The sequence below is a fragment of the Tinamus guttatus genome, unplaced genomic scaffold (genome assembly GCF_059628265.1).
Source record: "Tinamus guttatus ecotype Peru unplaced genomic scaffold, ASM5962826v1 Tinamus_guttatus_pri_ptg000599l, whole genome shotgun sequence".
NCBI classification, from domain to species: Eukaryota; Metazoa; Chordata; class Aves; order Tinamiformes; family Tinamidae; genus Tinamus; species Tinamus guttatus.
Genome location: NW_028289133.1, coordinates 591689 through 606045, shown reverse-complemented (window position 1 = coordinate 606045; position 14357 = coordinate 591689). Strand labels below are relative to the sequence as shown.

General features: G+C 40.5%; 1 protein-coding gene across 1 annotated transcript in view; it reads left to right on the top strand.

Annotated features, from left to right (window-relative positions):
• Window positions 1-14357, top strand: part of VIPR1 (vasoactive intestinal peptide receptor 1) — a 100539-nt gene that overhangs the window by 42521 nt on the left and 43661 nt on the right. The window contains exon 3 of the mRNA XM_088534804.1: window positions 8166-8273. Coding sequence (XP_088390930.1) covers window positions 8166-8273 — 108 coding nt within the window. The remainder of the gene's footprint in view (window positions 1-8165; window positions 8274-14357) is intronic.

The following is a 14357-nucleotide window of genomic DNA, read 5'->3' as shown; positions in this document are numbered from 1 at the left end:
TCAGGAGCCTCAGCAGTCCAAGCCTGCTCTAACATCCCAAGTCCAGACAACTTACCATACCCAGCAGAACTCTCGTTGTAGAGATGAAATTCAAATGCGGATCTACTTAACACCTAATCACTCTGCTTTCTACAGCTAAGAGCTAATTTTTTGCCTCGACCTCACCTTTCTATAGACACAGGCATGAGACAAGGCATTACAACATCTGTTTTCTGCCTTAATTCCCTGCAGAGGCGGAGGCTTTGCCTTTTGTTTTGCCTGTTGCTGCAGTGTCCTGGCTGCAACCTTTCTGACAAACAGCAGTGTTTATTTGACTTAGGAACAGCTGTCTTGTAGCTTTGGGGGATTAACAGCCATTTAATGGATATAAATCTTATACTGAAAAAAGGCATTTCAATTTGGAGAATATAACATTTGGAAATGCCTTCAGGCTTTTTGGTTACTTTTTTTTTTTTTTTTTAAAGCATGGGATAATATATAAATGCACAGCGTCAGTTATGCAAAGGTTATAAAAATAAGTAGGAGAAAATACTATTGCTACAGACCAAAGGAAAACAAAGCATTTTCAAAGCTTTGGATAATTGCTCAGCTGAAGTCTGTTTATGCAGAGCTTTGAGTTTGTTTCTGACAATAATTTGTATTTGTCCCCCTCCTGTTCCGTCAGATTTCTCTAGAAGAAATCTCCCTTCTGAACTTTTTTTTTCTTTGCTTTTCTTGCTGACTGTATCTGTAACTTTCATGATTATCCACCCTCTTTTTTACTTTGGGTAAGTACGCTGGAAAATGTTGCATATGCCATAAATTATACTGAGCTCCCGGTACAATATATGGCTGTGATCCAAAATCTACTGAAGCCAATGGTGACTTTTTCCAGCAATTTTACTGTGCACTGGAATTTCTGTAACCTAGGTGCCTTTTTTCCTTCATATCTGGAGATTTTAACATGGGAAAGTGAAATTATGGAGAACTGTGAAAGCTGAGATACAGGGACCATGCTTCACATTGACCAGGTCTATACAGGGATTCTCTTACAGAAAAGTTGTAAATTGTGGGTGTCTCAGATTTAGCTTTTCTTTTTTTTTTTTCATTTTCTTCTAATCATTAAATATGCTTTCATTAAAAATCAAGATCCATGGAAATGCCTTCCTGTTCCTTTTGCCCCTACCTATGGGGCAAAGGAACAGGAACAAGTAAAGCATAGTTCTCCCACACAGACTTTTCTTTCTCTGCAATTTAGTTTTATGGGTAAGATGCCCCACAATTTCTCATTTTTATGGGTAAGATGAGTAACTATTCCAATTATGATATGAAAGCTAGACTGTAAAGTCCTTACATGGATTAAGCCCTCTCCAGCAATGGAAAAGGATAGTGAAATCATAGCCAGCATCACCTGTATTTTTCAAGTAGTTGGGACAGGTAGTTTGTAGCTACACTTTGTTGAAAAATCTTACTTTTTACCCTTCCCTTTTCTATTGGGTAATTTTATATGAGCCCATTATTTGCCTGAATAAGAGCAACAAAGCAAAAATCACAGTATTGACTGAGAATCCCTTCCCTTGACAAAGCAAGACCTTTGGTCTTGAGTGTATAGGGTGAGTCTGTGAAATAACAACAAGGTAAGGTTCTTAAAAGATAAGAAGCTCTTCATCCTGCCGTTAATTCCTTTAGAAGAGAGCTCTCCAAAGCTGTTTGAAGATACATATATCCCCAGCGTGTTGCCTAGGGGAGACTGTCACTCTCCTGTTTGCCTTCAAGGAGCAGATCTAGCTGAGTTGGTCCATGGGGAGGTTTTCATTTCACTAGGGAAAACAGGTCTCCTGAGCTCCGGTCTTGGTGCTGCCATTCAATTTGTTATGCATGCTTAGGCAAATCAAGGAATTCACACTCTTCAGGCCAAATGTTGAGGAGAAACCTCCTAATTTTCCAGCATTTGGGTCATCTTAGGAGGCAGCTAAGCTCATATCCCATCCTTCTTTTGTTAGGAAGCTCAGCAAAATCATTAACAGGCTTCGCAGAACACATCTATCTCTCTATCTTGTAGGTAAGATAGAGACAGAGCGGAACTACAGTCCAAGTCAGTCTATTTTAGACCCTACATCATCAGTGGAGTTACTACTGCCTCCTTTAGAGCTGGAGAAACATTGAGGATGAGCTTAGTCGTCTTCACTGTAAATTGCTACTGAGGGTGCCAAAATGGAAAAAGCCATATGGGACAACTGGATACCTAACGTGGCTAAAGCGGGTTCTTCATAGCTTCTGCAAAAGCAGGAGGATTTCAACAAGGAATGAGGAAGCCCTAGAATAACCTTTTCAGAATGCTGTGTGTCAGGGGCAGAACTGTCTGTTCACTGGTGAGGGGATAAGTTATGTTTTGAGCAGCTCTGTTTATAAATCTTTGTCTTAAATCTTGCCATCTTTTGTTTCAGTTTAGACATTCTGGAATTAGGCAGAAGTGCTCAGCTCGGAAATTTGATTTGTGAAAAGAATGATCTGGAGGAATAAAAAGTCAAGTGTTTCTTTATTTGTTGGTTAAAGAAAAGCTGAAGGATTAGAAACTTTTTTTTTCACGTTTTCTACTAGACTTTGATGATAGAAAAGCTAGTAGGATTTTTGTGCTTAAAAATAATCCTCCAGAAATATTCTCTTGCAATTTCTTTCATGCTGTTTAGAATGACTCAATCTGGGGGCTTGGAGTGAGGTTTCCTTCAAACGTCTTTGACTTACATTTCTGCAAACACTTAAGAGGAAAGACATCTTAACGTTTCCTGTTGAGTGCCCGGACAGCTTCTACTGGAAGTCCTTGCAGAAGTGCAAACCATTTGTTACAGGAAATAATGGTCGTTTTAATACTTTGCAGCTTGTAAAATTGATGTGTCTCACTGCAGATACTGAGGCAGAGTTCAGGATAAACCTTTTGCATTTGTCCTCAGTCCGGGAATCCTTTTTGCTGTGATAGACGCGTCCATTTTCTGCTGAATTTGGGTTGCAGATTCTTCACTGGGGGAAGAATTAAGGAGCATCTGTGTGCCACACAGTGCAAATTTGTGATGGGGAGGACATGCTGCAGTGTGAGGGTTTCACATCTCTGGTTGGACTGTGGTTTCCCCTTTAGTGAAGTGGTTTCTCTGTCACAACCTGCCTTTGCCTGTAGTGCTGGAGCGATAGCAGGCAGCGTGATGGGCAAAAAGCATTGGAGAGCTGATAAAAATAAAAACCTGATGAAGAGCTGGGGAGGAGCAATGCCCTGTGGTACATATGTGTGGGGATGAGGGAAAGAGTCCTTACAGAAAGTACCCAATAGGAAGATTTGAGTTTTAGTCAGGGGGAAGAGTGAGAGAATTTTTATAGTGAAATCTTGGTGCCCAGCTAGTGCTGGTCAAGACTAATCTGTTGCATATAAGATAAGATAAAACCCTTTCTGCAGGTCCAGGGCAGGAAAGGGGCAAGTAGAAGGGTAAATAGAAAAGATGCAAAGGAGAAATGGCAGGGAATAGCTCCTCTACCAGAAGCAATTAAATAAGTTAGGACACCTCAGCTTGAAAAACAGTTGCTTAGGGAGGGATATAAAAGAGGATTTTATGATTTTTCTCCCCAGGGAAAGGGATGCTGTGAATAAGTTATAAATATTTCTATATTTGCAAAGGAACCAGGCAATTCCTATTGAGACCAACACTGAGCAGGTTTACGGTAAATCTAGCATGTGCTTCTTCACCTAGCGGATAGTAAAACTGTGTATCTCCCTGGCCCAGGAGGTTATGCATTATAAAAAATTCCATAGGTTCAAAAGCAAAATTTAATTGCATTTAATTTAAAAAAAATGAAAGAAGAAGACTCTATATAGGATTTATTATTATTATTATTGCATGCTATTTTTAAGATGTAAATCGAAAGCAATCCCTGATTCAGGAAATCTCGGCCTCTGTTCATTGATTAGGCTGGGACACTGTGCCAGGGCAGTATTTCTGTGCACTTAAGCCCATTTATATACTTTGCTAAATCCCCAGCTCAACATAGGCTTCTATGGAGGTATGAACAGTAGGTCTGTGAGTAGGTCTCTCTTCCTCTGCGCTTAAGGCAAGTCCACCAGGCAGCAGAGAGCTTTCATAGTGATGCTTTAATAGAGAAAACTTAACCTTCTAGTTAGCTAGCAAAAGGCTGTTTCCAATCAGCAATATGTCATACTGGTTCTATCAATTTTACCCTTTTTCTTTCTTTTCCCTAGTGAAATGGAGATGCTAACATGCAGGGTATGTTGCTGCAGCTGAGCTAGTGCAACTGGGTCTCACCAGGCTCTCCCTCTTTTCCTATTATCCTGTGTGCAAAGATGGGGATGGCATCAGCATAGCCTGGCTCACAGTATGGACCACAGAGGGTTAACTCGACTTGGCTGCGGTGAATGAGCAAGAGTACCAAAATAAGGAAGGAAAGGAAGCTAAACTGAGCTGTCAGATATAGAAATGCTTCAACGTTTATATATAAAAAGGGGGATATAACCCTGAACCATTAGAGGAAATGTGTTTCATGTTCAGATTTTGCCTTGCTTAGTAATAACCCAAGGCTCAGGATGGCTTTTCCTACTCTCTGATGTGACTGAGTTCAACTTGTCTCATCAAATTGTTGCACAGCTCCTCTGTTTTCTTCACTCGGGTGAAAACTTAGTGCTAGACTGGGTCAAAAGAATACGAAATACAAGGGTCAAACTGTATCAAATGCAGTGATAATCAGTTGCAATGAAATCAAACTGGGCAAAGCAAGGAAGGACATCGAGTTATAACTTCCTCACAAGCTGTCAGTGGGGGAATAAATGTCACCTAATATCAATTTACAGCCCTAACTCCAGAGAGGTTGCAAACTGCCTGCTGATGTGAAACTGGAGTGAAAATGAGTTTCGATTGGAAGCACGCCAGGTTATTGCTTGGAAAGGGAGTAGTGATAGCTCAGCATGGCTTAAGGAAGCTGCACTTTGTCTCGCTGTTGTTGTCCCGGGGCTAGTGTGAGTTGTATGGAGATCCTGAGATACCCCAGGCCTCTCATGAACATCTTTGCTCATGGAATGTGTATTGAAAGACCAAAACTCTTTTGAGCTAATGTCCTCAGAAAAAGATATGGATTGATTCCTGCTTGTTGAGGAGAGTTTGGTGCTAGTGGTGCAAAAGGTTTTTTTGTGTGTGTGCTTTTTGTTATTGTTGTTTCTTCTGAATTGGGAGTTCACTTAAATTGAGATCTTGACTTAGCACCAACAGCACTTTGCTTCTTTTCTCAGCCAAACCCAGTCCCAGCTCAAAGCTCTGTAGATTCACGTTTATTCATGAAGTGAGGTTGTTCTCTGCCGCTTCCCAGATAAGCCTTTGCCACATATTTCCTCAAGGAAATGTTAATCTGCCAGTTCTGCAAACCTCCATATACCTGCGCCTCATACGGATTGACCTTTTTCTATGTATTAACCTTTCAAAGGGAAAGAAAGTGAGATGGTAGAAAAGGCCACCACTGCCTGTAGCTGCGGGGTGTATTTAAGCGACTACAGCTGAGTCTGATAGGGACAAGTGCCAGTGTCTTTGGATGCTGTGGACATTGGCCAGTGAGCGGTGGCAGCTGAGGACAAGCATCTCCTGCCACTTTGGGTGGTGACAACTGACAAAGAGGTGGGGGGGGGAAGCCCCTGTCCATGTCCATGTGAACCCCTTGGAAGAGGGCTAAAGAGCCTAAACCGTTGAAAAGCAAATGAATCTTTATACAAATATGTGTACACACGTATGTATATATAATGGCACAAGTTTAAAAATTACGCCTGATTACCCAGGGATGTGTGAATTGCTCCCACCTTAGGAAAAGTCAGGTGCTTGCCCCAGACTCACTGCTGATCCTTTGCAAGGCAAAAGAGCACAGCAGTTATTTTTTGATTGAAATGGTATTAAAGGGGTTTCCGTCCTTCCTGCAGGTGTTCAATGCAAGGGAGAAGGCAAAAATTATAATTAATTTTTTGAGATGCCTTAAGTAGTAATTACTAAATATGAATTTGTCAGGCAAACTAAACTAATTTCTGGATCTGTGAAGGCCAAATGATGCCAAAGGTAGACAGGGATTCCCCTTTTGCAAGACACATAGCAGTTATTTCTTAGAATTTCTTTTTTAGATATTGGTCTACTCTAGTGACATGACTTTGTATTGCAGTTTGCCAGGGAAAAGTCCATCAGTGTGCTGAGTGGCTGGTGTTTGTTAGCAGATAAATATGGCTCTGTGGGAACTGAGCTTTTTAACTGATATTAGAAATCTGAAAACTGAATTTTGATGAATGACACAGTAGAGCTTGCATCAAGAAGATACTGTCAACTCTGGCTTTTTTCAGGCTCCAGTAAACTCCCCTCAGGACTTTATTTGAAAAGTACTATTTACTCATGAAAGACTGAAGGAAAAAGTTGCGAGATAACTGAAAAGAAGCTGAGGTTTCATTTTTCAGCTTCAAAGCATCCTTGCATGCTCCCTTCATTGATCTGAGACAGCAAGCTGCCTCTGTCTGAAGCAATTGATGATGAAGCCAGACTTTTTCTTAGCAGAAGGGGCAAAAGAAGATTTGAAAGAGGTACTTCAGAGCACAATATAATTACCAAAGAAATGCAGCTTGACAGTGGTTTTCATAGTTCTATTTGTTTGTGTTTTATCTCAAATCTGTGTTCTTCATGGTCTGGTTTCTCTTGCAAGGCTTTTGACCTTAACATCAACTCTTTAGCCATGGCTGGGGAAGCGTTGCAGTGTGATGGGGCATGGCAAAGAACTGCAGAGCAGAGGTGCTATGAAGAAGTGACTCTTAGGGGGGTCTGGTGACAACCTATCTATCTAACCCAGGCAAAAATTTAGGTGCAGATATGTTGGAAAGAAAGGGGTTTCAAGATTGTATTAAAAATCCTAAAATCTGAAGTGTGCCAAGGGAAAAACAAGCCTGAAATGTTTAAATTCAGGTCAGCCAACTCCTTTTGGCTCCAGTGCTAATGTTACAATATTCAACAGTATAACACGTGTGCTAAAACATTAATGTCTTATAAGAAATTGGAAGTAAAATGAAAAAAGTAAAATCAGAACACCATATTGTAACTCTGCAGAAAGGATATGCCTGGCTCACTGGAAGTTGTTAGTCAATTCCAAAGTTTATTTGAAAATGTTTAATTTGAATAAAATCCTATTCCGAAGGATCCTAGTCTGAAGTTTTCTCCATTGGTTATTGTTTCTTTCTCAGCTTTGGTAGGGCTCATACCACAACCTGGTGCCACCAAAGTCCATTCACTTCCAGACAGAACAACTCATTGTATGGCACTGTCCCTCCTCAGCCCTTGGACCTTTTCTTTTTTTAAGGAAAATAAAATTTTGAGATTTATATCAGAATTTGGCTCCTAATCCCTTTCATATTATCAGTGTCCTTTTTCTGCTGAGAACATTAACCCGCTTGGACGCAGTCCTGTGCCCCGTGCTCTAGGTGACCCTGCGTGTGCAGGGGAGGTTGGACTAGATGACCTCGAGAGGTCCCTTCCAACCTTCAGCATTCTATGATTCTATGATTTTCTGCACAATCACCTAATTTCACATGGAAGCAGTACTAGTGACAAAAGTTGGGGAAGTCAGAGGAGTGGGAGCATCTCTAGCACATCTGCATTTTCAGATGAGGTGTTTTAATGCGACATGGAGATGTAAGGAAAGAGACATTTAATTGTTTCTGCTTTTTTTTTTTTTCTAAGAAAGGCACTGTTCTCTTGTTAACCCTGATTTACCCGGTGCTGCACAGATTTGCTGTTCTCTATGTGTGAATTCCTGAAAACTACAGACGCTTCCAGTGTGCTGGGGTTGTTGAAAGCTGCATGTTTAAAGAAAGCACTCCTATGTGCTCCATGCCTCTTTTTAGCTGGTACTTCTCATTTTTTGGTCAAAAAAAGTAAGTTTCTAAAGCCCTATTTTTTTTTAGAAGATTTTGTAAAAACATCTCCCATTGGGGCATGTAGGAACTGATGGTAAATTAATGAAAAAGAATGAAAAGGATCTGCATCTCTGTGGTGGGCTCCACATGCCTTTGCACACCGCAGATCTGCCATGCTGCCGTTCCTCTACTGTGGCCTCATGCACCGTGTACCTAGCAGTCACTTGTGCTTGTCCTACCATCAGATTTTCTCTTTTTCCAGGTTGCAGAAGGCAATGGGACAACATTACCTGCTGGCCCAAAGCAGAGGTGGGAGATGTTGTGGTGAGGCCGTGTCCAAAGTATTTCAGATTCCTCACCAATTTTGTCGGTAAGCAAAACCAATCAATTCATCTCAATGAAATGGTTTTATAACTTTGCTGCCTGTGGCATTGCGACATATGATAACAAAAACTTGTTAGTACAAGTGGAGGGAGAACAGACTCAGAGGGGTTTGTACAAAATAAGGAGGTTCCTAAGCCATAGATGAATACCAAGCCGTTAGGGCATCCTCCCTATCCTTCTTCCAGGATAACATACTCCTCAACATCATAGAGATGCAAAAATGGCTCCTGGTGAAAACCATTCATATTGGTGGTATGCAGCAAAAAAATAATCAATATATGTAGTGGTATGTTCATTGTACAAGATGAACAGTCTAACAATGTATTAAGTCTCTAACGTAAAATAAACAAGGCTGCAATATTTTTTTGTTGTTGTTGAGATAACGTATTTGGCCAATAGCCAAGAAATTACCCTAACAAACAGCCAGCAGGGAAGACTAATGGAGAAGGCAGGTTAATGTGCTGCTCTGCACATTCTCAGAAGCTTTGATTTAAAACTCAGGTCTCGAGGGCAAACATCAACATGGCTCTTTGTCTCTTGCTAGTTTACAGTCATTATTTAGTGTTTCTATTATAATAGTCCTGCAGCCTCTTTTGCAGTGGAGGTTATGCATTAAGCTAACAAGTGTCCACTTTTACAGACTTGCACTCCAAACACATAAAACAGATTAGGAGGGTGAGTATGGATGCAATATTGCCCCTAAATAACAGACTAAGCACTGCTTAACAAGCACTGATGAGACCACTTGCTCAAGGTCACACACAAAGCCTAAAAGGAAAATCCAAAATCTCTGGGGTCCCATCTTAATGCTGTAATCTCCCTGTTTCCAAATCTCCCCAGCATTTTATCACTGGAGTTGTGTTAAACAAGCTAATGGAAACAAGATGCCTTTAACCCTGCACTATGGTGGGCTTATGAGACAAATATAGTTGTCCACTCAAGGACCTGCGTTGCTCTCTGACATGCCCTAGGACATCTCAGCTGGCCTATAGATTCCCTCTCAGAAGAGGGTAGATCTCCCAGGGCTCATATGTCATTGGAGGCCTCAAAAACTAAGGGCATCTCAAAAGACCTGTGTTTAAGGCAAAATGCTTGGTTCCTATTCTGAGAAAAGTATAAACACTGAGAAAAGTGTATTAAGAGCACTCTCTGCACTCCTTTCAAAGTGCCAGATCAGGAAACAGCCTCGAATAGAAGCCAAGCCATGACTCCCAGTCTCTGCATATCTGTGCTGTAGCTTGGCTGCAGGCGTTTGAGCTTTTCTGTGAGCAGGGAGCTCGGTGAATGTCATCTGGCCTTGAAGCCAGCAATGTCAGCAGCCTTCAAGGGGGGAGGAATTCACATCACTTGAGATGAGTTTCATCTGGTTAAATGTAGTTGTCTGCATCTGACTGTCATCCAGAGTTTCAAGATATCAGAGATCTGCTCCGTTTAGTCAGTGATGGGATGTGATGTGACTCATCTCACCTTAAAGTAACGACTTAAAGAGATCTGTTGAATGGCGCCTTGAAAATCTGTGTTTCTTCTCACTCAGTATGAGGAAGCATGGAGTGATTTGTTCTGCATGAGGAAGGGACTTCAGCACTTTTAACTTCTGCCATTTCTAATGCAGTTAGAGTGCAAGTTTAGATTTTCAGGCTCCCCTTAAAGTCCCATTTGAGGTTCAAGTTCCCATTAAAGTCAACAGTAATCTAATCCGTGCAGCCAAGGGATATTTGTATTTAGGGTTCTAAATATGGTTGGATTTAAACACCTATATTTGGGAAACCAAATGCTACCTGGGACTGAAATCAGGCTCTGAGATTGTTTTACTGTCAGTGACGAGAAATGGACCTTTAAATGTGCAGTTTGCTGACTTTTAGAGTTCTTCTGGATGAGCTGATAGAGTCTTAAAGCCACTTGTTTCTCTCCATCGACAACAGAATGATCTTGGAGTAGCTGTGGCAGATGTAGATGTCTTACAACATGGATGAATCCCACCTTTGCAGAACATATGTTAGCATCTTCTTCTGTAAATAGACAAGTCGATGCCAGTTCTAAGGCAAAAACAACAGCTTTGATTTTCTCTGAGATGTGCACTTTGTATGATTATTTGCAAAGGTAGTAATTCAGCCATGGTAATGCATAAAGGTAATATTGCCCCTTGTTTTACAAGATTCCTTGAAAAATTAATATCATTAAAATTATTGAAACTATTCTTCCTCTGAAATGATGAGTGTCACTGAATAGTCCTCAAGGATATTCATCATCTGGTAAATGTTTGCATCCTACTCTGATCCCTTTGCACAACCATGAAAGCTTATTCCAAAGTTGTGGGCAAGAGGAAGGGTTTTTTTGTGTGTGTGTATGTGTGTGTTTGCATTTTTACAGCAAGGAAAGGGTGAAATGTTGGGAAACAAAGAGTTAGTATGATTTGCCTGCCTAAAGGAGAATATGTTCTTCAAATGACTAATATCATATCTCATGGTAAATAAAGGATAAAATATATCTTGGTATTTGAAAACCAGAAAATGCCTAACATAGTCCTGATGTCATTTGACATTCAATTTTTATGCCATTCACAAATCCAGAAGATTTTCATTATTTCCTGACATTCGTCAGTATGAAGTGAATGAGATGGATGAAAATATTTTTGGCACCCTGCTTTATTAAAGTGCCTTGCTTGTGATCTATGTACCAGAGTGCTCCAGTTTTCTTTAAATACATAGCGAAGATGACATTTGTAGTAGGGATTTGTTTTCTGAAGTTTCTCCAAAAGCAAATTGTCCATACAGAAGGAGTTGAGCATTATAAGTTAGCATTGACATTTTTTAAGCTTCAGCTATGAGATGAATTGCTAAGGGGTTGGGAGGTGGGAATAACCAAACTCTCTGTGCTATGCAATCCTACTCAAAGAGGGGGATTACTCTGTGGGATTCAGGGTTGTCAAACACCATGCTGGAGCTGTTAGTCTCATAGCCAAACCATAGCAAAATTCACTGCTCTTCTGTGGCCACATATCGTATTCCCTCCAGTGCTTTAAATTCACTTCTGCTCCTCTTTTTCCTCCCTTATGACTGTGTTTTACTTCTGTTCCCTCCTTCGGTGTATTTCTTCTATCAAGTAATCTAGAACAGACTGGTCCAACTTCTGCATTTCTGCAGAGCAGTGGTACCTGCTTCCAGAACCACACTGATGTGGCGCCCGCTGTGTGTAGAGCCAAGCAACCCACCAAGAGCATCCTCTTGAGATAGGTCTAGCCATAGCTACAGTGCAAAACCCTTCAGTACTGGCCGAATATCTTGAAACAATGTCAGCACAGTTTCAAATACCATTGTGACCTCAGGCATATCTTATCTCCCCTGCTGCAGGAATTCCCGATTTCCCTCTCCAATAAATAAATGTCATCATTCCTTTTCTTCATTCATCTTTAGTGTTCTCATACCCAATAATAATCTTTCCCTGGTATTTGAAATCCTCTGTCAAGCACTGGGCATGAGTGAGTCTAGAAAATAGAATTTGTTAACACTGATGTATCCCACACCATGTATTTACATTTTTGCCAGACTAGTGAGGATTGAACAACTTGACATGTTTAGTCAAACTGCTTGTGGCAGGTGCTCTCTGCTACTGACATTGTCATCAGTTCCTTTTTATGCAGATGGGAAGTCATTTTCTATCAGAGAGCTAGCTGGTATTACTAGCACCAGTTCACGTCTTGCAATCCTCCTGTTGTGTTTAGACATGACCTTCTCCATCAGGGTGAAATTCTGGACCAATGTCACAAGAAGACAGCAGAAGTTCTTGGAGAACTATTATGACATACATACAAAAATAAAGAAAAATAAGTAGTTACAGAAATGCTCAGGAAATTTGATGAATATATCAATTGTGAAAATAAACATTTAATACTCCAACTGAAGCACCTATTAATTTCTTACTTATCCCCTTGAATATTGGACATTATCATTGTTTAATCACATGGCTTGTGCCAGGTAAATCCTTGGGCTATATCTGATATGTAGAAGGTTCCTGAGATAAACAGTGAAGTGCTAGAGAAGGATAGCTCTCCAACACTGGTCTTCTTCCTCCAAAATAGAAGATGATGGATGATGACTTGCCTGGTCCTACAAAGGTTTCAAAAAAAATGTTATCACTGCCTTTTAATCTCCATGTAAAATGCCAAAGATGAACTGAAGTCTGTGCTTATTATTGACAGCTTTTACATGGACTTCCAGATGGCTAGATGATTTCCATGGCTCATTCAAGAGGTTGTGTGCAGCAAGAATTAGGGTGTGATGTGAGTTGTGTAACCAGACTCCAGTGGCTCTCTAACACCAGCTGTATAAACTGGCAGCTATATTATTTGTCACCTCTAAGGTACATATTTGTGCACAGCAGCAGTAAGTGTTTAGATTTGCAATCTTTTCCTCTTAAATACAAATCTCAAAATGGCAAGGCTATTTAGCAGTATTGATTAATAAATTGAGTGTGCCTTTATTTTTCTACATGATGACAGGGATCCAAAATGCCTAGGCTACATGAGGAAGATGATTCACTCTGGTCAAGTGATTTAAAGATTCTTGAATTAATTAATTAATTAAGATGCTTTTCAACTGATTTCAGCCCTTCTCCTTTCTGTCTGCATGGTGTAGGTAATCAAGAGAAGCATCATCTCGCCTAACATTAGCCATATGAAACCTCAACATTTAATATTGCCAGACATATAGGTTGTCTCTTGCAGTCAACAGGAGCAGCAGGAGAGGCATATCCCATATAATCTGGAGGTGTTTCTCTAGGCTTCGAATCATCCCTGAAGATGCTTTTGTTTCCCCACTGCTAATAGAGAGGAACCCACTTGGAATTTTAACTACAAGTGGAGACCAAAACTGCTCATTCACAAATATAGGGATAAAAATTTCAGATGCATCTAAATTACCTTTGTTTCTGCTAATATTGCAGACTACTGGAGCTCCTAACAGATATGGTTCTATATCTAAAGAACAAATGCTTGTCTAGATTTACAATCTGTTTAACCTAGAGGAACCCACATTATTCTTATACCATCATTAGCATTCAAAATCTGGCCTAATGTCTTTAAACAAGCCCTTTTCTGAATAAGCAGGACCCTTAGATTCCATGGGTGTTATTATGGATGTTGTAGATCATCGTCCTTCATGAAGATGAAGTCTTTATTTTGTTTTTGGTTTTTCCATGCTTTCTGTCCTTTTAAATTTCCAAGTTCATGCTCTTCTCTCAGACAAATGTTTGCTTTCAATTTAAAATATATATGTCTCTGTGTGCTGTATTTCAGCTCAACAAATATGTAAATGAATAACTTTTTGTTACCTTTTGTCTTTCTGTTTCTTGGTTGTGTGCCCAGAGTTATTCTGTCATTTGATCCTAGTTATATCCAAGCTATCTTGAGAGCTTACACACACAGGACATGGTTCATATTATTTCTGGCCCCTGACTCATGGCCTTTTCACAAGTTTAGTATAACAGAAAAGGCTTAGCTGTATCATCCTATTCTTTTTTATGACTCATCTGTGGAGAGTTTTGGAAATATCATCCTCTCTCCATACCTTCCCTTTGGAACATACTGACTAATCCTTTGTGGTGTTACCTGTCTTCATCAAAACAGAGGCAACTGAGTTAAATCCACTGGATTTGTGTCATTTACTGGTAACTCCCACTTCCTAATGGTTCAGGATGAAGCAGGACCCAGCTATTACCACTTCCCTCCTCTTCCAGTTCTGACACACACTCAGAGAAAAGGGAAGAGGTCACCATTAAGTATCATGAGAATGAACTCCTGTAGGTGTTTGAGCAAGGGATTAAGCAGAATACTGCAGGCAACTCCCTTGATGTCACCTGCAAGATGTTCCAGAAAAAGCTCTCAGAGAAAAAGCTGTATTAGCTTGATCTTTGGATTCCCTGTAATCCACATCCTGCTCACCTTCTACCTAGGAAGGCTGTGGGAGTAGGACTGAAAACACACAGACCCACCTGGCACTTTTGGACTTTGGGGGCCCTCATGGGCTATGCAAGGAGACCTCAAACACTCCTGACTGCTTGTTGGCTTGGGGTG